The sequence below is a fragment of the Protopterus annectens genome, chromosome 13.part0, assembly GCF_019279795.1.
Source record: "Protopterus annectens isolate FY-2018-M chromosome 13.part0, PAN1.0, whole genome shotgun sequence".
Lineage (NCBI taxonomy): Eukaryota > Metazoa > Chordata > Ceratodontiformes > Protopteridae > Protopterus > Protopterus annectens.
In genome coordinates, this window is record NC_056747.1 from 716,941,072 (window position 1) to 716,964,489 (window position 23,418).

General features: G+C 43.0%; 1 protein-coding gene across 1 annotated transcript in view; it reads left to right on the top strand.

Annotated features, from left to right (window-relative positions):
* SUPT6H (SPT6 homolog, histone chaperone and transcription elongation factor) overlaps nt 1-23,418 on the top strand; it is a 2,620,423-nt gene that overhangs the window by 1,878,520 nt on the left and 718,485 nt on the right. The window contains exon 28 of the mRNA XM_044054882.1: nt 130-325. Within this exon, the coding sequence (XP_043910817.1) occupies nt 130-325 (196 nt within the window). The remainder of the gene's footprint in view (nt 1-129; nt 326-23,418) is intronic.

The window sequence follows — 23,418 nt, forward strand, 5'->3', positions numbered from 1 at the left end:
CTGTTGTCTTGGAAGCTTATTTCCAGTAGGTGATCTACAGTTAGTGCCTGAATGTTTGCATAAGTACACTGTTGAGCTGCTCAAGTTAACCAAGTATTACATTCTGTATTTACTTCTGATTTTAAACAGGTTGGAATGACTGTTCATTGCAGGATTATGAAAATTGACATTGAGAAGTTCAGTGTAGATACGACTTGTAGAACATCAGACTTAGTGGACAAAAACAATGAATGGAGGCTACCTAAAGACTCATTTTATGACTTTGAATCTGAAGAAAAAGATTGGAAACTGGAGGAAGAAACAAAAAAGAAGATGCAGCGAACAAGTAAGAGACAGCATTCTTTAGCTTAATTTGGTTTAATTGAATGTTTGTAGGAGAAGTCCCCTAATTTTTGCAAGACTTAATCGATACCTGCATTGGGTTTTATTTTTTTTTTTTTTTTTTTTTTTTTTTTTTTATCTTCACATGTTTAATGTAGCAGTAGTAACACTCTAATAACAATGATTCTGGGTTTGTCACATCTTTTTTGGTGGTGGTTGTTCATGGATAAATTCCATGTGGATGTGTCTTAAATCAGTTGTTGTCAGGTAGTAATTACCACATCATATATAGTTGATTTTTTAATAAAAAGGTAGAACATCTTGTACCGGTCATGCACATTTGTTTATATCTCACATAACCAGTCATTCACAGTGTGCATCTACATACAAGACTTCTTGTTTGAGCAGTGTGGTATGATAGTCATCTTTTTATCTCTCTTGATTGTTTAGCTTTTTTCCTGTATTTTATTCAGTTGTGTGTTTTCCTTCACTGCTGCTTCATTCTGTTTGTCTTTCCATCCTGTACGCTTGTATTTCTTTTTTTTATCTTGATGCCTGTCTTGTGCCCCTTTTCTTTCCCCCAAAAGATATTTCAGCTGCTGGATGCTGATCATGTTAGTGATCACAGTCATTGTCCGAAAGTTTTGCCTAAGCCTATTGCATCTTATGTTTCTTGTGGGCCATAGCCTTAGTCCAAAAATGGGTTTTCTGTCTCATGACATTGATAGCTGTGATCCCTCATGATGATCTTCGTGTTTCACTGTTGCAGTCATCACATTTGGGTTATCTGCTTGCAGTAGTCCTTAGTCTGCCTGATTATCAAAGTCTTGGGTCCTGCTTCGGTTGCTGTCTCATCTTCCATGATGTCAGGTAGTCAGGGGTATAAAGCATGCAGCCAGCGCCATTGCATATGTCTTTCTTGCCGTGCGGTGCCCAAAGCAGAAGCAGTTCGCAAGTGCCGGTTGGCCGACTCCTGAAATTTTCATTTTTTGAGTTTCAGAACTGAAGTCTTCAACTAAAACTAAGTACACCGTTGGGGAAACTTTTTGTTGCTCTTAACCAATGTCAGTAAAAGTCAATGATTGTATTTCTTGTGAAAAACAAATACCTCATAAAGATTTTCATTCGTACTGTATTCCTTGCCTAGGCCTTGACCACGACGTACCTCGCTGTCTGTTTTGTGCCTTATTTAAACCACAAACTATTCGTCATCGTTATATTTTCGCTTCTAAATATTTTGGTACTCGGTTCAATTATCCAGATATGTCTTCGGTAAGCCACCCGACTACCGACATTCCGAAAAAACGCAAAGGTAAAGACAGAGACATGCCGCCTACGACACTTCTCCTAAGCTAGTTGCCAGTTCGCCGGTAATCGGTGAGGCTCTTTCGCAGCTACTGATACCCGCCACTTCAGATTTGCAGGCCTCTACTGAGACCCATTCGGAGTCCGGTATGCTGCGAGATGCTTCAACTGTGGAACCTGTGGATGTCTCTACCTTGGATGGGTCCGGAGCCACTGTGCAGGCACTGGCTTCTGAGGGTGTATTCAGACCTACTGACTTTCATATTAAACCGACGCCATCTTCTTCTTCAAGGCCTAAAACTCGAACTCTGCCTAGGAAACCAATGCCCAGTCCGCATGGTCAGGCCTCCATGCCTAAAAAACAAGTGATAAGAATGGGTGAAGACCTTATTACTTTAATCAGGGGAAGTCAACCTTCCCCCTCTAAGAGACATAGGACTGAATTTACTTATGATACTTCTGACCAGGATTCTGAAATTTCTGTCTCCTCTGATGACCAGGATTTACCCTTATGTACCTATGAGGATTCTGATGCAGAGGACTCTATTCCCTCTGCTTCTCCCCCCAGAAGATGTTTCTTTTGTTGAAACCTTGCATACTCTTAGGGAGCATTTTCACTGGGAAAGCCAGGATTACTCTGATTCTAAAAAGAAGCTTAAGAGATTTCTTACTCCTGCCCCAACACAGACCTTTAGCTATCCCTCCTGTGCTGGACATTGTTGACGATGCCTTTTCAGAATCTAGCTTGGCCCCTGACTCTTTACCTCCTGCTCCCAGGAAACCTGATAGATATTACAGGGTTCCTGATTCTTACAAGTTCCTTTTTAAAAATCCTACTGCGGATCCTGAGACCATTTCACAGGGACCCAAGGGCATTAAGGCTACTACTGCCAAAAATCCTACTCCCTCTGATAGAGATTCCAGGGCCCTGGATAGATGGGGTAAGAAGGTATACACCTCTGCAATCTTGTTCATCAGGGCTTTAAATTGCCAGTTTCATAAGTATCAGCAGCATATTATTGGATTGCTTAAACAAAAAATGATGTTGAGTCCTGATTGTGTTGAAAATAAGGATTTACAGGATTTAATGCATTCTGCTGAACAGGTTGGAAAACATACTTTGCAATGTGGTTTTGATTCACTAACGGCATGCTTGGCTTAAGGAGCAATCTTTGCCAGATCATGTTAAAACTAAATTGCTGGATGATCCCTTAAATCAGGACCGCCTGTTTGGCAACAAAGCAGAAGAAGCTCTTAAAAAGATGGAGGAAAAAGCTAAATCTATGCAAACTGTTAAAGATTTCTTACAAGTGCAGCCTCCAAGATTTAGTAGGCTCTTACAAAATGGTCCTTTCCTGCCTCTTCCAGGCCTTCTCAGTTCAAACCCAGAACCAGCAGAACACCCAGGCTTCAGTCCCAGGGGATACGCACAGGACTAAGCAGTGGGGGGCTCCCACTTCCAAATCGGGGAGTAGTAAAACTCCCCCCTATGGTAAGCTGTCTCAGTGACTTAACTTTAAATCTTCCAAGCACTTCTCAACTGACTGCTCCTTTAGGGGAAAGATTGCTCTGCAAGCAAAAAAACTGGGAACTCGTTACCCAGGAAAAATGGGTTTTAAACATAGTTTCCCAAGGATACAGATTTCACTTCCATACTTTACCAACTCCAAAAGGTTGGCCAGATCTACCCCCAAATCAGTGGGCAGAGGCTCAACACCAAGTACTCTCGCTCTTAAGATTAAAGGCTATTCAGACTGTACCAGAAGAGGAAAAGGGGCAAGGTTTCTATTCAAGACTTTTCCTGGTACCCAGAAAAGACAACTCATGGCATCCTATCCTGGACCTTTCTATCCTAAAGACCTTTTTGGTGATTCCAAAATTCAAGATGCTAACTCTTTACCAGTTGCTTCCCATGGTAGGCAAAGATGCCTGGTTGGCAACACTGGATTTAAAAGAAGCCTACCTGCACATCCCAATCAGGGAATCTTGCAGAAAATACCTACGCTTCAAAGCAGGCCGCATGCACTATCAGTTCTCTGCACTGCCCTTTGTGAGCACCCTGGGCATAGTAGATAAGCCAAAGTGCCTTGCTCCAGTCATTGCATTTTGCAGGCAAAGAAATATTCAAATATACCCATACCAGGACGATTGTCTAATTCAGGCAGAAAGCCAGGGCATACTTCTGAATAGTCTGGCATTTGTACAAAAGGTGTTAACTTGTCTGGGGTACACCATAAACGAAAAGAAATCACATTTGATACCCTGTCAACAAATTATATTCCTGGGAGCAAGCTTGAACACAACTTCCCAGATGGCTTTCCTCACGCCAGAGAAACAAATTCGTTTGACAACTTACTTCAAACTAGTGGCCACAAAAACCCTGCTATATCTGCAAGGCAAATACTGCAAGCCTTGGGGTTCATGGCCTTGTGCATTCTAATTCCATATGCAAGACTGCATATGAGGAAATTACAATGGTATCTAAAAAGCTTATGGGTGTCAACATTCTCAGGATCTAGAAGCAATGATTCCTATCATACCTTGCCTACGGTTAGAATTCCTTTGGTTTGCAGAGGCTTGCCACCAAAACAAGGGACTATCATTCACTCTACCCCCTGCCACCCAAACCCTAGCAAAAGATGCATCAGACTGTGCATGGCAGGCTTACCTGGCAGGGAAGTGCATTCACGCAAATGGAACCAAAGTCAAATGCACCTGCATATCAATCAAAAAGAAATGTTAGCTGTACAGAATGCTCTGACAGCCTTCAAGGACCACATTCTTCCAGGACAATTAATGGTAAAGATGGACAACACCACTGTTATGTGGTACATAAACAAGCTGGGGGGGTACCCATTCTTACCCCCTCTGCAGACTAGCCATGACTCTGTGAAACACAGCCTTGAGCAACCAAATGCATCTACAGGCACAGTTCCTGCCAGGAAAACTAAATACACTGGCAGATGAACTATGCAGAAATCTCATGGACCCACACGAGTGGAAACCGAAACCAAAGACTTTCAACATGTTGATCAACAAATGAGGGAGCCCATATTTAGACCTTTTTCCTCCCCCCAGAACAACCAATTGGACACATTCTGCACAAGGACTCCCCACAAACAAGCTTGGAAAGTGGATGCTTTGTCCTTCAGCTGGAAAAAATCTTTCAGTTTATGCCTTTCTTCCTTTGCCTCTCCTCTCCAGAGTACTACTAAAGATCAAACAGGAGAAACCAAGGATGATACTGATTGCACCAGACTGGCCACTCCAACACTGGTACCCCATCTTGCATAGTGTGTCACAGCTAGCCCCATGGCACCTGCCTCAGACCCCTACCCTGCTGTCACAGCAGGAGAGCCAGATTCTGCACCCCCAACTTCAAACCCTGAACCTGGCAGCCTGGCTAATTACCTAATCTCTCCGTTACCATCCCTCAGTAAACAAGTGTTGGATGTCATTTTGGAGGCAAGGAGGTCTAGTACTAGAAAGTCTTGTGCTGAAAAATGGAAAAGATTCTGTGCCTGGAACCAAACTCAAGCGAATGCCACAGCAGCACCCAATTTACCTCAGATTCTTCAGTACTTAACTGAGATGCTTCACAATGGCCTTTCCTTTTCCTCCATCAAAATTCATGCCTCAGCCATTTCACCTCATTACAACACAGAACCCACCCCTCTTTTCTTACCCACTGCTCAGGCAGTTCCTCAGAGAGGCCAAAAATTTAAGACCACCCAGGAGAGCCCCAATTCCAGCCTGGGACCTTAACTTTGTATTGGAAAAACTCGTTCTTCCTCCTTTTGAGCCAGCTGCAACTGCAGAGTTAAAATTTCTTTCTTGGAAAACAGCTTTCCTTTTAGCAATCACTTCAGCAAGAAGGGTATCTGAATTACAGGCCCTTATGGCATTGGAGCCTTTCATCATCTTTCATGCGGACAGGGTGTCCCTCAGGACCAATCACTCCTTCATGCCCAAGGTGGTATCCAGTGTGGCTCTTAATCAGTCCATTCATTTGCCCACCTTCTTTTCTAATCCACAGAACAAAGGGGAACGGATACTGCACTCCTTAGATATGCACAGACAACTTAGATTTTACTTGGACAGGACTAAACCTCAAAGGAAATCTGAACTATTGCTGGTGGCATTTGCTGCAAGGGCAGAGGGGAAGGCTATTTCAAAACAAACCATTTCTAAGTGGATAGGCCATTGCATTCATTTCTGCTATAAGCACCATGGAAAACCTATCCCACAGGGGGTTAGACCCCATTCCACCAGGGCTGCATCTACCTCTACAGCCTTTCTCAGAGGTGTCCCTTCCAGAGACATCCTAGAAGCTGCCACCTGGAGTTCTGTACATACTTTCACCAAGCATTACCATTTGCCAATTTTCTCTAAATCCAGAGCTGGCTTTGCCACTGTAGTTTTGCAGGGTCTTATAGCTGATCCTAATGCTATCTAAATTCCTCCTCCCATCCTTAGCTTTGGGAATCTACCCAAATGTGATGACTGCAACAGTGAAACACAAAGAACATAGTACAGTTGTGTACACTTACCATAAATGTAGATGTTTGAGTGTATTCACTGTTGCAGTCCTAGTTACCCTCCCTTATATATATATATATATATATATAATATGGGGGCACCTGACATCTGAGGCAAGAAAAACTGATGTAATGGTGTCGGCTGCATGCTTTATACCCCTGACTACCTGACATCACGGAAGATGAGACAGCAATCGACGCAGGACCCAAGACTTTGATAATCAGGCTGACTTAGGGCTACTGCAAGCAGATAACCCAAATGTGATGATTGCAACAGTGAATACACTCAAACATCTACATTTATGGTAAGTGTACACAACTGTACTTTTCTGATGTTGGGTATTGCATATCATTCTAGGCACAAGTTTTTTTTGTCAGTTCCCTTGGCTTAATTAATGGCAACTTGTTTTAATGCCTTGTTTTTGGCCTTGACATTTTCCACCTTTTTTCTATTCCTCATCTGGCATCCCAGATTACGTCATGGAAAAGGTAGTCTCCTCTTTCAAGCGTTTCTCATGCTATCCATGGTACTGCTTTTTTTTTTTTTTTTTTAAGTGAAGCAGGCTGGAGGAGTTGAGAATCTGTGGTCAGTATGTATTTTTCCCCCATATGCTGCACTGACCCCCACCCCCCCAATATGATCCAATCTAATGGTCACTCTGCAGTGACAAATGTGTAATGTTACTGTGGGTGTCTGAAATGTGATGAGCGCATGGAAGTACAAGGGCACACTCAAAGCCTATAACGTGCCAGTTGGCATTGAGAATGGAGCTTGGCCATGGTGTGTGTGGGGATTAGTCATTTCCCTTAGAAAAGAAGAGCATGTCATCATGTTATCACTCACACACACACACTTATCAGTTGTCTCTCTCTTGTGCCCTTAACTGAAACCATCACCATCATGTATGTTGGGATCTTTCTGTCTGCACTAACAGGCTGGCTTTATGGGGTTTTGTCTTTGACACGTCCCATGAGTTGTCTTTATTTGAAAGCTATGCAGTTGTTGCTAAAAAAAAAAAATCCAGTAGAATTAACATTTGAGTACTCTGGACAAGTAGGTTTGTTCCTTTGGCAGTTTGAAAAAGAAACTGAGGGCACATCAAGTCAGCCTGCAGGGCATCATCATGTCTCATCTCAGATTGTTGCTATGGATGTCTATCTGTTTAGTTGAGGAAGCTCACCTTAAGGAGGGCTTAGACCTAATGAGTTGACTTGATTTTTAGTAGGCTGTTCATGCAGACATTTCTGTACTTTTGAGTGTTTTTTTTTTTACTGTTGCAATTCCTTCCAGGAGTTCTCCAGTAAGGGTCCTGTCTGGCCACTCTTCAAAAACTCTGGTTGCTTCTCCCAGCATGGCATATGCCTGCCCCAGAGTAGGTCCTAATAAGTCAGTATAAGTAAAACATAAACCAGTGTAATCTTCAGATATTTTTTGTGCAGTTTGTTGATGCAGATGTATGTCAGTGTTGGTTGTAGTCCTTTGCATCCTTCATATCTAACTTCGGAGCGCAGACATACAAGTTCTATGCTGGGGTAATGTTTTTTTTTCATTTCTAATTGGATGTTTTGAATATTATTGCATTTTTTTTTTTTTTTAGCATTTTTTGTTATGTCTGGCAAGAAAAAGGGAAAGTAAGATTGTTGTAGGCAGATCCCATACAGATGCTACAACACCAGCTGCAATTTTTTGTTTAATTGCAGAGCTTAACATGCAAAACTATAACAACTGCCAGGAGTTTCACAGCCAAAACTGTAAGGTGTATACTCCTGGCCTTTAATTTTTTTGCAAGTGTTTTGAGACCTTTGCTCATTATGCCATGTTGTCCACAAGGTCTTCATCTTCTTTCCACTTAAAAGAAGCGAAGAGACGAGACTAGCAGGGACTTTGGAGATGCAGACCAGGCATCCAGTGCCCCTGATTAGCCTGAGGTGACCAGCTCTGGTTAGGTGCTTTAGAAGCTCCTTGATCTGCTATCTTCATATCTCCCCGTTCTCTGATGATACCATTTTGGAGGCCATGATGTTGTTGGATCCAAAATTGTCAGTATGAACTCTCCACTTGCGTGAGCTTTGCTGGACACCTTTGTGATTAATCTTGGGAAAGTAGGTCAAGGAAGATATTTGAAGCTTTTGACATGAAGGTACAGCCCACTCTTTTCAGGACTCAAGTCCTCTAGTGTGGAAGCATCCCTCAAAAAGGCTCAGAAAACAAAGTATATTTCCCCAGCCCTTTGCCAAATCTCTGAAAGGAAGGTTGGTGGGATTCCCCGTTCCCTACATGTAGGCTGGTTTAAGGTGGCTCAAGGCCCTACAGGGCATGCAGCCATGCCATAAACTTCCAGGATACACTCTCCTTTTATGAGACCCTTCAGTCTTTTGTGTCTGTTCTTTGTGTTTCACTGTTGCAGTCCTGACTATTGAGATTTCCTGCCATGAAAGCCCTCAGCTGGCCTGACTACCAGAAAAATTTATTTTTGCCTCCCAGGCTGGTGAATGCCCTGACCGATGTCAGCATGTTTGGGTGTAAAGTTAGCAAGTCTGTGTCATACCAGTCTTTTCTTGACGTGGGGCCCGAAGCCATATTCAAGTGCGTCGGTCGGTCCGCACCATAGCGAAGTGTTGTTGGACAAGATAAGTACCCCGTTATGGAAATCTTTTTTTTCCTTTCCTCATGTCAGATAAAATAAATAACTGTCTCCATTTTGGAAAGCCGATCCTACAAAGAAACTTTCATTAATTTTGTGTTATTTGCCTAGGCCCAGATCACAATGTCCTTCGTTGTTGGTTTTGTGGGCATTTCAATACTAGAACAATTAGGTGTAGGGCAGAGTTTCTTGCTAAGTTCCTTAGCCAGCAGTCTTCTTGCTTGCCTTCCATGGTGTCTGTCATTCGTACCAAATCCGATATACCTAAGTGAAAGAATGAAAAGAAACAAAAGCTTAGGTCATCTGACGATAGTTGGTTGCCACCTGCTTCTCCCTCCAGGCTTGTGGTTGTTGATTGTTGAACACAGTGAGGTGCTTTCGCAGACCCTTTCTTTTTCTGATCTGGTGACTCGGGCCTCTGTTGAGACCCTTTCAGAGTCCGACATGCTGTTTGCTCCATCCACTTCTAAACAAGCCACTGACGTTGGCTCATTGGCTTTGTCCAGGGCTGCTCTGCAGGCCTTGGCTTCTGAAGAGCGTATTCCACCTGGAGATTCTGCAACCAGGCCAAAGCGTATCTTGGGAGACCAGCATCAGGGTATGGGGCACCCTTAGGCCTTAGCCACCCCTAAAAAGCCTCTGTGTCTAGGCCTTCACTCTGGCCCTCCCACTTTATTTCTTAAGGGTCACAGCAGGATTTAGACAGGTTAGCAGAGGACCTGCTCTCCATTGTCAGATCAAGGCACGATCCAGGGATTACTTTGCCTAAGGTAAGAAAAAAGCTTATCCTCAAGTAATTTCCCTGGATCACATTTCTTCTGAGGAAGACTCTGAAATTGAGGACTCTGAGTCTGAGGAAGGCCTTTTCTTTACCTCCTGTGAGCACTCAGACTCTGACAAAATCCTCCCTTCAATCTCACCTCCTGGGGATAACACTTTTGGGGAGACCGTCTATGCCATGAGGCAGCATTTTCAGTGAGAAGCTCAGGATTCTCCACAGACAAAAAAAAGCGTTAGGGAATTCCTGGACTTAACTGAACATAAGCCACTGGCTATTCCCCCCCCGTTCTGGAAGTGGAATATGTCCTACAGGAATCTTCCTTTAAACCTAACTCCCTCCCACCTGCCCCACATAAGTCAGACAGGTTTTACAGGGTCCAGGATTCCCATAAGAATCTTTACAGAAACCCTGTTGCTGACCCTGCGGTTATCATTTCAAGACCAAAAGGAGCCAGAACTAGTAGCTCTAGGAACCCACTTCCTACAGGCAAAGAGAGCAAGGCCCTTGACAGGTTTGGTAAGAAGGTTTATACATCTACCACCCTTGCCATGTTGTTGTGTCTTTCGGCTTTTCCCAGTTAGGGGTCGCCACAGCAGAACTCCGGTCCACTAATGATTGGCAGTAGATCTTTACGTGCCGAGTTGCCAGCCCTGACGCACAACCTTCAACGAAGGTATGCCCATTCACGCATGTCTCCACACAGAGGACGCTCTAGCTGAGAATCGAACAGGACAACGTCTTACTGTGAGGCGACAACGCTACCGCAGCACCACCACGCTTGCCATGATGGCCCTAAATTGTCAATTTCATGTGATTAAATACCAACAGACTGTACTAGAACAGTTTAAATAAAAGGTTTCCACCCTTGAAGACAAAAACCTCGCAAGGGAATTGACTGACCTCTGTCATTCCAGTGCTCAAGTAGCTAAACATTCACTCCATTGTAAAAACAGATGATCCGGACCACCAGGCTGATAAAAAAACAGTTTAATAAAATGCAGTAGGTGAACACCTTTTAAAATTCATAACAGCCAATCAAAAACTCAGTAAAAAGCCCTCCTCTTTTTTAAAAAAAGGCGTGATAGGAATGACACCATTCAGGCCAGGTGCTTTATCAGCACCCAGATTGATTACCCATCTAGTTTCACTACATTCTGTTATATTTCTCAAATCACCCCCCCCTCCTGGTTGGATAAATAACCTGCAAAACCATAAAAGAAAATACATGTCCAGGGTACTGCTTTACATGCTGATACAGGGCATTATGTATATTGGCTGTACATATAGCTGATATATGTTGTAACACCCTGTCTTTCAATTTACAATTCGTTTTGCTGACATAAAATGAACAACATTGTATACAGTCAGCCAAGTATATAATATTGCTGGTCAAACAATCAGCATACTGTTTCAATGAATAGCTCTTTCCAGACAGTGAATGGATGAATGTGTTATATCTAATATACTGGCAGGCTTTGCAGTGTCTACAGGGGAATGTCCCTTGTCACCCCATGACAGGTTTCCTTACCCCCTGTTGGTCTGTACAGTGTAAATCCTTTAATTTCTTACTGCGTTTGAAACAAAATGTGGGTTCCTGAGTTAATGCCTTCACTCTATCATCAGTTAACAAGATTTTCCAGTTCTGGCGAATAATGTCACATATGCCCCCCACATTGTTACTGTAATTCAAAGTAATTTGAAGGGGCTACCTGGTTATATCAGTCTCCCTGTCATGCACCTGTACAATTCCAGAAAACCAAGGTTTTGCTTTATTCAACCTCTCTTCTTTACTTTTACTAAATGCCCGCTGTGTTATGATGTCCTTCATGGATGCATCTGCAGTCATAACAACTGGGTTGTCCTGTAGTCAGGCAGCCCTTCAGTCGGCCGGATTCCAAAGTCCGGGTCCGGCTTCGGCTGATGTCGCACTTCACCCGACGTCATCTCTGTTGGTCTTCGGGTATAAAAGCATCAGCCGACGCCATTTTCCTCAGTCTTTCTTGCCGTGGCGCCAAGCAGAAGCTGTTCGCAAGTGCCGGTCGGTCGGATCCAGAGATTACTTCTACCGAATACTATCAAGACTTCTAAAGCTAAGTACCCGTTGGGGACTCTTTCTTGCCTCAGCCGATGTCAGAAAAAGTTAATAATTGTTTAACCTGTGGGAAACAAATACCTCATAAAGATTTCCACTCTTATTGTCTGCCTTGTTTAGGCCCAGCCCACGACGTAGCAGCCTGTTCGGCCTGTGCTTCTTTCAACCGACGAACGCTTAGGCGTCGGTCAGAGTTTGCAGAACAGTTTTTCGGTTCTGATTTTGCGTACATTATGCCGTCGGATCCTCCGACTACCCAATCTGCCAAAAAACGCAAAGATAAAGACCGACACTCGCGGTCCGCGGTTTCGGCCGAAACCATGGTTAAGCAAACCGTGAGTGTCTCGGTTTCGGCCGAAACCGAGAAAACTGATCAAAGTACAGCTGAACCTATCTCTACAACTGAGGCCCCTGCTACCACTCTTGAATCGGCCTCAGAAATTTTATCCACTACGGTGGTTGCCACTGACTTATCAGACACCATTCCCTTGGATGTCTCTACCCCAGCACGTGGTGCTGCTAGGCCTCCAGCAGCCATGTCCATTAAGGCCTTCGCCAGGGCTAAAGCAGCCAAGACTACTAAGACAGTGCCTGTTAAACCCCCCACAACCAGGCCCTCTTCTAGTTCTCAAATGCTTACTTTGGCAGAAGATTTAATTTCATTAATTAGAGGATCTCAATCTCACCCAGACAGGGCCTCTCAGCCCCCAGAGAAGAGACCTAGGGCAGAGCCCCTGAGCCAGTGTCCTCTGATGATTCTGCTGACGAATCAGACATAACTGACCAGCCAGAGGCTCCTTTCTCCAATTTTGAAGATTCTGATGCTGAAGAATCCATTCCAGCTGCTTCCCCACCAGAAGAATTCTCCTTTGGGGAAACATTACATGCCATGAGAGCAGTTCCAATGGCAGCAACAGGATTTTTCAGACTCCAGAAAAGACTTAGGACCTTTCTGCACCTCCCACAGCACAGGCCCTTAGCTATACCTCCTGTTCTCTCTGTGGTGGATGATGCTTTCAATGATGTCTGCTCCGCTCCAGATTCTTTACCCCAGCCCCTGCCAAACCAGACAGATTTTACAGGGTGCCAGATACTCATCACCACCTTTACAAGGCCCCACTTGCAGACCCCAAACTATATCCCAGGGTCCCAAGGCAGTAGCCGACCATAGCTAAAACCCTATTCCTTCTGAAAGGGAAGCAAGGTCATTAGACAGATGGGGTAAAAGGTCTACACTTCAGCTACTCTCTCAGCTAGAGCTTTAAACTGTCAGTTTCACATGATACAATACCAAGAGTTTATGCTTGATCAGTTAACTAAAAAAACTAACCACTGATGAATCTCTTGATAAGAAATATGTATTAGAAATGGTAAATAACATACAACAGGTTAGCAACCATTCCTTAAAATGTGGCTATGATGCACTGGAGGCTTCATTTAGATCAGCCATGACTGGCACAGTGATAAGAAGGCATGCATGGCTAAAGGAGCAAGCTTTACCGGATCATGTTAAAGCTAAGTTGCTAGATGCTCCTATGGATAAGACAAGTTTGTTTGGTACACCTGCCCAGCAGGTTATGAAGAAAATGGAAGAAAAGGCAAAATCTGTTCAAACGGTTAAAGATTTCTTGCAGGTTCAACGCCCAAGGTTTAGCAGGAACTGGCCTGGCAAAATTGGTCCTTTCCTGACTCCACAAAATTTCAAAGGGCAGGAATAGACGTTCCAGAGGCAGAAACCAATCCAGAGGAGGTGCCTACAGAGGACGACAGTGGCAAGGTAACAACAGAGGCACAGACACAACCACTGCCACTACATCAGCACAACCATAGTGACTTAACCCTAAATCCGCCTACCAGGGAACAAATAGCAGCTCCTCTAGGCGGAAAGTTAACCTTATTTTCAAAGAACTGGCACTACATAACAAAAGACAAGTGGATTTTACAAACCATAGATCAAGGTTACCGGTTTCACTTCCACACTTTACCAGTCAAAAGAGGAATGCCAAATCTACCTCCAAATCAAAGAACAGAGGCACTACAACAGATAATGGAGTTAGCAAACATGAGAGCTGTGGAAAGAGTGCCAACAGCAGAGCAAGGAAAGGGGTTCTACTCCAGACTATTCCTAGTTCCAAGAAAGGAAAAAAGTTGGAGACCAATTCTCGACCTGTCCACCTTAAATACATACATCATTGTCCCAAAATTCAAAATGCTGACCCTACAGCAACTTCTTCCCATGCTGGGCAAGGAGTCTTGGCTGGTAACTCTAGATCTCAAGGAGGCATACCTGCACGTCCCCATTCGACCAATCTGCAGAAGATACCTCAGATTTCTTGCAGGATCAGAGCACTATCAATTCTCAGCATTGCCCTTTGGCTTATCTACTGCGCCCAGAGTATTCACAAAATGCCTGGCATCAGTAATCGCCCATTGCAGACTACAGGGAATTCAAATTTACCCATACCTGGACGACTGCCTGCTACAAGGGGACAACAAAAGCAAGCTGACAACAGATTTACAAAGGGTCATTTACTTGCTACAAGCACTGGGATACACAGTCAATTTACAAAAGGCAAGGCTGATACCATCCCAAACAAGGACATTCTTGGGCTGAATTGGACACAGTAAAACAAATGGCATTCCTGACTACAGAAAACAAAAATAACTCCTCTTTACTTCTTGGCACTAACAAAACTGAACAAGTTAACAGCAAGAAAAGTACTGCAGGCCTTGGGCTTCATGGCATCATGCATAATCTTGGTCCCATTTGCCAGACTACATATGAGAAAACTACAGTGGTACCTAAAGAATTTATGGTCCCAACACAGACACAGCCTAGAAACAGAAATCCCACTAATTCCATGCTTAAAGCAGGAGTTCCTATGGTGGGCTCAGGCATGTCAGTCAAACCCAGGCCTACCCTTTCGCAGATGTCAAGCAAGCCAGACCATCACAACAGACGCTTCAGACCTAGGATGGGGGGCCCACATGCTGGACAAATGGGTGCAAGGATTGTGGACACAGGATCAACTTCACCTGCACATCAACCTAAAAGAAATGCTGGCAGTAAAACTGGCAATCCAAAAGTTCAAACCATTTCTCCAAGAGGGCCAGTTGATGGTAAGGACAGACAACACCACAGTCATGTGGTACATCAACAAACAGGGAGGCACTCATTCATACCCCTATGCAGAATGACTTTGGAGCTGTGGACCCTGGCACTCAGCTACAACATCCAGTTACAGGCAATATTTGTACCGGGAAAAGAAAATACTCTAGCAGACATATTAAGCAGAACCACATCGGATGCCCACGAATGGAAGCTGCACCCGGACATCTTCAAGACCATCTCAAAGAAATGGGGAATGCCTCAGATAGATCTATTCGCATCACCTCTCAATCACCAGCTCAAAAAGTTCTGCACAAGGACATTCCACCCACTAGCATGGAAAGTGGATTCGCTCTCCTTCAGCTGGAAAGGCCTAACGGCATATGCATTCCCACCTCTTCCCTTGATACACAAAGTACTACTAAAAATCAAGGAAGAACGTCCAAGGATAATCCTGATAGCTCCAAACTGGCCAAGACAACACTGGTACCCACTGCTGAGGAGCATGTCTCGAACAATATGTGGCCAATACCCCTGATGCCTTTGATGTTAACTCAGAACAACTACAGCATCATACATCCAAACCTAAAAACTTGCAACTGACTGCATGGAACATCACATAGCAGCAGCTAATCCAGAACTTTCCCAAAGAGTTAAAGACATTATTCTTGAAGCACGCAGACCTTCAACAAGAAGGAACTATGCTGGAAAATGGAAAAGGTTTGTCATTTGGAGTACGGAAACAGGAAAAGATGTGTCAAACATAGATATGCCTAACATTCTGGAGTATCTGGCCGAACTTCTTCATTCAGGCCTGTCCTACTCCTCCATCAACATACATGCATCAGCTATTTCAGCAGAATACCGCTTTGATCCACCTGTTTTTTCGCACCCTTTGCTCAGGCAGTTCCTCAGAGGAATCAAGAATGTAAAACCTCCAAGGAAACCACCATTACCAGCTTGGGACTTGAACTTTGTGCTAGAAAAGTTGACACTATCACCCTTTGAACCAGCAGCAACAGCAGACCTACAACACCTGTCATGGAAAACTGCTTTCCTACTGGCAATTACTTCAGCAAGGAGGGTTTCAGAACTACAGGCCTTAATGGCAGTGCAACCCTTCCTAATCTTCCACCAAGATAGAGTGTCCATGAGGACTAATCCTACATTTATGCCTAAGGTGGTATCCAGAGTGTCTTTAAACCAGGCAATCCACCTACCTACCTTCTTTCCCAACCCACAAAACAGAGGGGAAAGAATACTGCATACCTTGGATGTACATAGACAGCTACGCTACTACTTGGACAGAACAAAAATAGCAGAAAGACTGACCAACTTTTGTAGCCTATGCAACAGGAAGGGAAGGAAAAGCTATTTCCAAACAGACAATCTCCAAATGGATAGGAAATTGCATACGATTCTGTTACTCCTTCCATGGAAAACCAATTCCACAGAACATAAGACCTCATTCTACAAGGGCAACAGCCACTACCACAGCCTTCTTACGAGGAGTGGCAACCAAAGACATTATTGAGGCGGCTACTTGGACCTCCGTGCATACATTTGCCAAGCATTATAATTTGCCTCTATATTCCAGATCCCGAGCAGGGTTTGCCACTGCTGTACTGCAAGGGATCCTAAACACACCATAATCTACTTTTATCCTCCTTCCCTAGTTGGCTGTGGTATTCTACCCAGTTGTTATGACTGCAGATGCATCCATGAAGGACATAGTACAGTTTTGTACCTACCATAAATGTAGATGTCCGAACTGGATAGCATCTGCAGTCAGGATTACCCTCCCTCCTTCCCCTCTGTGGTACTCCTAGGGTGTTTACCCTCCTAATAGCTAGCTGGTGGGGGGGGAGTCTTTTATGGTGTATTTGTTTGTATATATGTACATACATGCTTATTTTTGTGTTTACCTCTGTCTTTTGGAAACATTGGCATCTATCCAAATTTTAGCCTTCAAGAGGGCTACTGGCATCTGGGGCAAGAAACACTGAGGAAAATGGCGTCGGCTGATGCTTTTATACCCGAAGACCAACAGAGATGACGTCGGGTGAAGTGCGACATCAGCCGAAGCCGGACCCGGACTTTGGAATCCGGCCGACTGAAGGGCTGCCTGACGACAGGACAACCCAGTTGTTATGACTGCAGATGCTATCCAGTTCGGACATCTACATTTATGGTAGGTACAAAACTGTACTTTCTGATTATATCCTCTTGCTTTTAAGTTCATCATCAATTCTGCAGACTTCTCTCTATATGTCTCATCATTAGTACATAACCTGTATGTTCGAAAAAAAATTGTCGTTGAGCAATATTGTTAAATGTATATCTGGGGTGCATACTGTCATAGGCTAGGAGACTATTCCTCCAGCATTCCTTCCTGTATAATACAGTCTCAATCCATTGCTCTGTGTTTTTCATCACTCGGACATCAAAGAAATCTGTAGTTGTATCCGAGAGTGAAATACTAAACCTCAAAAAATAAGTGGTGCTTTCCAGGTAGGTAACAAACTCATAAAGCTGTTCCTGTGTCCCTGTCCTACGGAGGAAGACATCGTCCACAAAACGGACATAGTAACTCAGGTACCCCCACAATAAATGGTTTGCCTTAAATATTGTTTGATCCTCCCAGAATGCCAACTCTAAGTTGGCATATGAGTTTGCGTATGGGGTGCCCATGGCAACCCCCCTGCTCTGACGATAAAAGTAAGTATGATGCATAAAAATATTGTTGCTCAACACACAGTCTAACAGTAAACAAACACTGTCAATATCAGTTTGATTCAGATTTATGCTTGTTGCAAAAAGGCCTCAATGGCCATCAAGCCATATTCTCTTGTAATTACTGTGAACAAACTTTTTATATCCAGAGTTACTAGCAAATAATCCCTACAGTCAGCATTGGGACCTAAGTGACTGTGTAAAGATTGCAAAAAATGAGCTGTCTCCTTTAATATTCTAGGTACAGAAACTAAACACTTTCTTAGATGAGCCTCTACCCATATAAAAGCATGTTCAGTGGCCCACCCCCTTCCAGATACAGTTGGACATAATGGTGGGTTCCTGGGATCTTTATGTATTTTCGGTAAAGCTTTGAACAATGGGAACAACAGGATGTTCAATCAGTGTAAACTTGTTTCTTCATTTAAATGGTTGCTTAACCTTAATTTGGAAAACTCAAGCTTAACTTTACCAATAATCCTGTTGATTTCAACTGGTGTTAACCGTTGATAAGTATTTGAGTCCCTTAACATAAGAACACTATTATGATCAAATTCACTGTTCATGACTACAACCGTCCCTCCCTTGTCAGCAGGTTTATGATATTTTTATTCTCTACAAGTGTCCTTAGTGCTTGGCATTGCTCCCAATTCATGTTAAGAAAAACATGCTTGTTTTTTGTGTTCAAAAACTTAAAAATGTCATCTTCACAAGTTTTTTATAAAAGTTTCAACCACTTGACTGACAGGGGTTAATTGTACTCGGTTGCCTAAGAGTACAGTCCCTAGGAACAGATTCTGCACCATAAATACATCATTTCAGTTCAACATTTCTGGCAAACCTTCTCAAATCTAAAACACAGTCACTAAAACTTGACCCAGTACTTGGAATGAATGTAAGCCCCTTGCTCAAAACATTATTTGCAGCATCGGATAAAATGTAATCAGAAATATTATATACATTACAGTCTCTATTGCCGTTGGCAGTCACATTGATGTTTTTCGCCCCTTTGCTTTGCGATTCAATGAACGACCTCTGTTCAGGTTCTCTTTCTTCTTCACAGGTACAGGTAAAACATGAAAAGAGGAGCTCATGTTTTTTGGTCGAGGTCCCAGCACATTAGTACTGTTTAACACCATCTGTGTGGTGTTAGAAGTCCCCTGTGGCATTGTCTGCTGCTGGTTAATTACCTCCACAGTAGAGTCTTGCCTAGGTGCTGTGTCAACGTTTGATGATGTCATCACTTCCATCCTGATCCCTATATCGGCACCATTGTCTCCTATCCTGAATTAAAGGTGAAATGTTCATTAGCCTGTCGATTAGATGTCACAGATGGCTGTTTCCATGGAGGGACATCCCTTGGCCATGTGAAAATATTCCCCTGCACAAAATGATTATAGTCTCTTGAAAGTTTTTTCATTTTAATATTTTGCAATTTGGAGTCATAAGCTGTCACAGCACAATACAGGTCATTAAGCTGGGAACGCGACCAAAAACCATGAGCTCCTCTTTTCACATTTTACCTGTACCTGTAAAGACAAAAGAGAACCTGAACAGAGGTCGTCCGTTGGCTCGCAAAGCAAAGAGGTGAAAAACATTCATATGACTGCCAATGGCAGTAGAGACTGTAATGTATATAATGTTTTTGATTACATTTTATCTGATGCTGAAAATTATGTTTTGAGCAAGGGACTTACATTCATTCCAAGTACAGGGTCAAGTTTTAGTGACTGTGTGTTAGATTTGAGAATGTTTGCCAGAAATATTGAATTGAAACGTATTTATGGTGCAGAATCTGTTCCTAGGGGACTGTACTCTTAGGCAACCGAGTACATTTAACCCCCCTGTCAGTCAAGCGGTTGAAACTTTTATAAAAACTTGTGAAGATGATATTTTTAAGTTTTTGAACACAAAAACTAGCATTTTTTTCATAACATGAATTGGGAGCAATGCCAAGCACTAAGGACACTTGTAGAGAATAACAATATCATAATAAAACCTGCTGACAAGGATGGGGCGGTTGTAGTCATGAACAGTGAATTTTATTATAATAGTGTTCTTATGTTGTTAAGTGACTGAAATACTTATCAACAGTTAACACCAGTTGATATCAATAAGATTATTAGTAAAGTTAAGCATGCATTTTCCAACTTAAGATTATGCAACCGTATTAATGAAGACACTTTTAAGTTTATATTGATTGAACATCCTGTTTATTCCATTGTTCAAAGCTTTACCGAAAATACATTAAGATCCCAGGAACCCACCATTATGTCCAATTGTATCTGGAAAGGGGTGAGCCACTGAACATGCTTCTATATGGGTAGAGGCTCATCTAAGAAAGTGTTTGGTTTCTGTACCCAGAATATTAAAGGACACAGCTCATTTTTTGCAATCTTTACGCAGTCACTTGGGTCCCAGTGCTGACTGTAGGGATTATTTGTTGGTAACCCAGGATATAAACAGTTTGTTTACAGTAATTACAAGAGAATATGACGTGATGGCCATTGAGGCCTTTTTGCAACAAGCACAAGTCTTTAATCAAACTGATGTTGACAGCGTTTGTTTACTGTTAGACTGCGTGTTGAGCAACAGTATTTTTATGTATCATTTCTTCTATCGTCTGAGCAGGGGGGGTGGCCATGGGCACCCCCTGCGCAAACTCATATGCAAACATAATGTTGGCATACTGGGAGGATCAAGCAATATTTAAGGCAAACCATTTATGGAGGGGGTACCTGAGTTACTATGTCCGTTGTGTGGACGATGACTTCCTGCTTTGAACAGGGACACAGGAACAGCTTTATGATATACATGTAACAATATTGCTCAGGGACAATTTTTTCGAACATCTAGGTTATGTACTAATGATGAGACGTATAGAGAGAAGTCTGCAGAATTTATGGTGAACTTAAAAGCAAGGGGATATAATCAGAACATAATACAGTGGACATTTAATAAAAGTAAAGAAGAGAGGTTGAATAAAGCAATACCCCGGTTTTAAGGAAATGTACAGGTGCTTGACAGGGAGACTGATATAAGCAGGCAGCCCCTTCGAGTTACTTTGAATTATAGTAACAATGTGGGGGGCATATGTGACATTATTCGCCAGAACTTTAAAATCTTGTTAATTGATGATAGAGTGAAAGCATTAGTAACTCAGGAATCCACATTTTGTTTCAAACATAGTAAGAATTTAAAGGATTTGCTCTGTACAGACCAACAGGGGGTTAGGAAACCTGTCATGGGATGACAAGGGACATTCCCCTGTCGACATTGCAAAGCTTGCCAGTATATTAGACATAACACATTCATCCAGCCACTGTTGGGAAAGAGCTATTAATTGAAACAGTATGCTGATTGTTTGACCAGCAATATTATATACTTGGCTGACTGTATGCAATGTTTTTTATTTTATGTCGGCAAAATGAATTGTAGATTGAAAGACAGAGTGTTGCAACATATGTCAGCTATACGTACAGCCAGTACATATAATGCCGTATATCAGCATGTAACGCAGTACACTGGGCACGTATTTTCTTTTATGGTTTTGCAGGTTATTCATCCAACCAGGAGAGGGTGGTGATTTGAGCAATATAACAGAATGTAGTGAAACTAGATGGATAATCAATCTGGGTGCTGATAGAGCACCTGGCCTGAATGGTGTCATTCCTGTCGTGCCTTTTTTAAAAAAGAGGAGGGCTTTTTACTGAGTTTTTGATTGGCTGTTATGTATTTTAAAAGGTGTTCACCTACTGCATTTTATTAAACTATTGTTTTTTTTTATCAGCCTGGTGGTCCAGATTGTCTGTTTTTGCTGTTGGAATTTGCTGTAAAGCTGGACCTTAAGTGCGAAGTGTACAGTTACGTGTTTTGGCTATTCCCTCCATTGTGGCTATGATGCCATGGAAGCATCTTGCAGAGGAGCTACTACTGGATCTGTTATTAGGAGACTTGCTTGGCTCCGAGAACAAACTCTTCCGGAACATGTCAAGTCTAGCCTGTTGGATGCCTTCCTTGACAAGGAGGTTCTATTTGGGCCCAAGGCAGAAGTCATCCTTATAAAGATGGAGGATATTGCAGACAGTAAAAGCTTTCATCTAGGTACAACCACCCAGGTTCAGCAGAAAGTTTTCAGCCAAATAGTGGTCCTTTCCTACCCAGCCCTAGGAATAAGTAGAGGAAACCTCAAAGAGATAGCCCACTCAGACAGAGGCAACAGTCACAAAGGGTCAGGCAGTGGCCTTAGAGGCACCTAAGCAAGGGAATTCTACACCTCCAAACCACATCCAGAGAGCAACAATGACTCAACTGCACCCTCCCCAAAGCTAGGAGGGAGGCTGTCTCTTTTCAAACATACCTGGACCCTCATCACCTCAGACAGATGGGTTCTAGACATTATTGCAAATTGCTACAGACTCTCTTTCAAAGAGCATTTAAAATACTCAGGTTATCCAGATGTCCCCCAAAATAAAATAAAAAAACAGAGTCCTTGGCTCAAATCCAGATATTGTGTTCACAGGGAGTAGTAGAACCAGTTCCCACTACCCAGCAGGGAAAATTGTTCTATTCCAGGCACTTCCTGGTTCCCAGAAAGGAAGGCTGTTGGCTCCCCATTTTGAATCTGTGCAACCTCACTCAGTTCCTCTTGGTGCCAAAGTTCACAATGTTAATCCTTCAAAAACTGCTGCCCATTATATCTCCCCATGTCCTCATGGTCTCTCTAGACCTAAAAGATGCTTATCTGCACATCCCTGGTCAGGAGTCCCACAAAAGATTTCCTTTAGGGCAGGATCCAGTCCCTTTCAATTTTTTGCAGTGCCCTTTGGCTTATCTATAGCACCAAGAGTGTTTACAAGGTGCCTGTCACCAGCAATAGCCTTCTGCAGGACCAGAGGGATACAGATCTAGCCTTATCTGAATGACTGCCTCATATAGCCCCTGATCAGACCAAGCTTCTCAAGGACCTCAGATTCACCTAGGACCTCCTTTCCTCACTGGGGTTCACAGTGAACCAACATAAATCCCACACCTAACCAACAAAATAGATTGTCTTCTTGGGGGCACTTCTGAACTCCTCTCTCCAAAAGGCTTTCTTCCCACCAGGAAGAAGTCTCCTTCCTGACAGATTTCTTCCACAGGATCCAATTGAGAGGTTGCATCACAGCAAGGAAATTTCTTCAAACCCTGGGGTATATGGCCTCATGCGTCCTCAAGATTCCCCTTGCCAGACTACACATGAGAAGCTCAACTGGTATCTGAGGAATGTCTGGTGCCAGAGCTCATAGTCCCTGTAGACCAAGATCCCCTTTCTCAAAACAGAGTTTGTATGATGGGGACAAGCTTTCTTCCAGAATCAAGGCTTCCCCTTTAAAATCTCCCTCAGGCTCAAACCCTACCACAGATGCCTCGGAGGCAGCACGGGGGGCTTACTTTCAGAACCTCCAAACCCAGGGGAAGAGGATTCCAGATTCAAGGACAGACATCAATTGTAAGGAACTCATAGCACTATTAACTCATTCACTCCGGAGCAGCTCAGAAAAAGCTGCCTGCTTAATTCCACCATAGGAACAACAGTGCAGCCTGAGCTCATTTTCGGAAAATCCATTTCTAATACCTACAGAAAACAAATGTTCATAACTCTAAGAGCTAGACTAAAAATGTAAATGCAAATGTTGTTCAGCAGACACTGCCCTTTCCAACAGTGTAAATGTTGATAGTGCGTATCAAAGTCATTATTAAATATCTGGCAAGGAATGCTGATATTGTGCATATTTTTTAGCTTTTTGGAAAAGCAAAGCACAATATCTTGGTAAGTGTATCATGTAGACCCATACAGTTTGTATTTAATTTGTATGAATGTCAGCTTTAAAATTATACCTTAACCATTACAG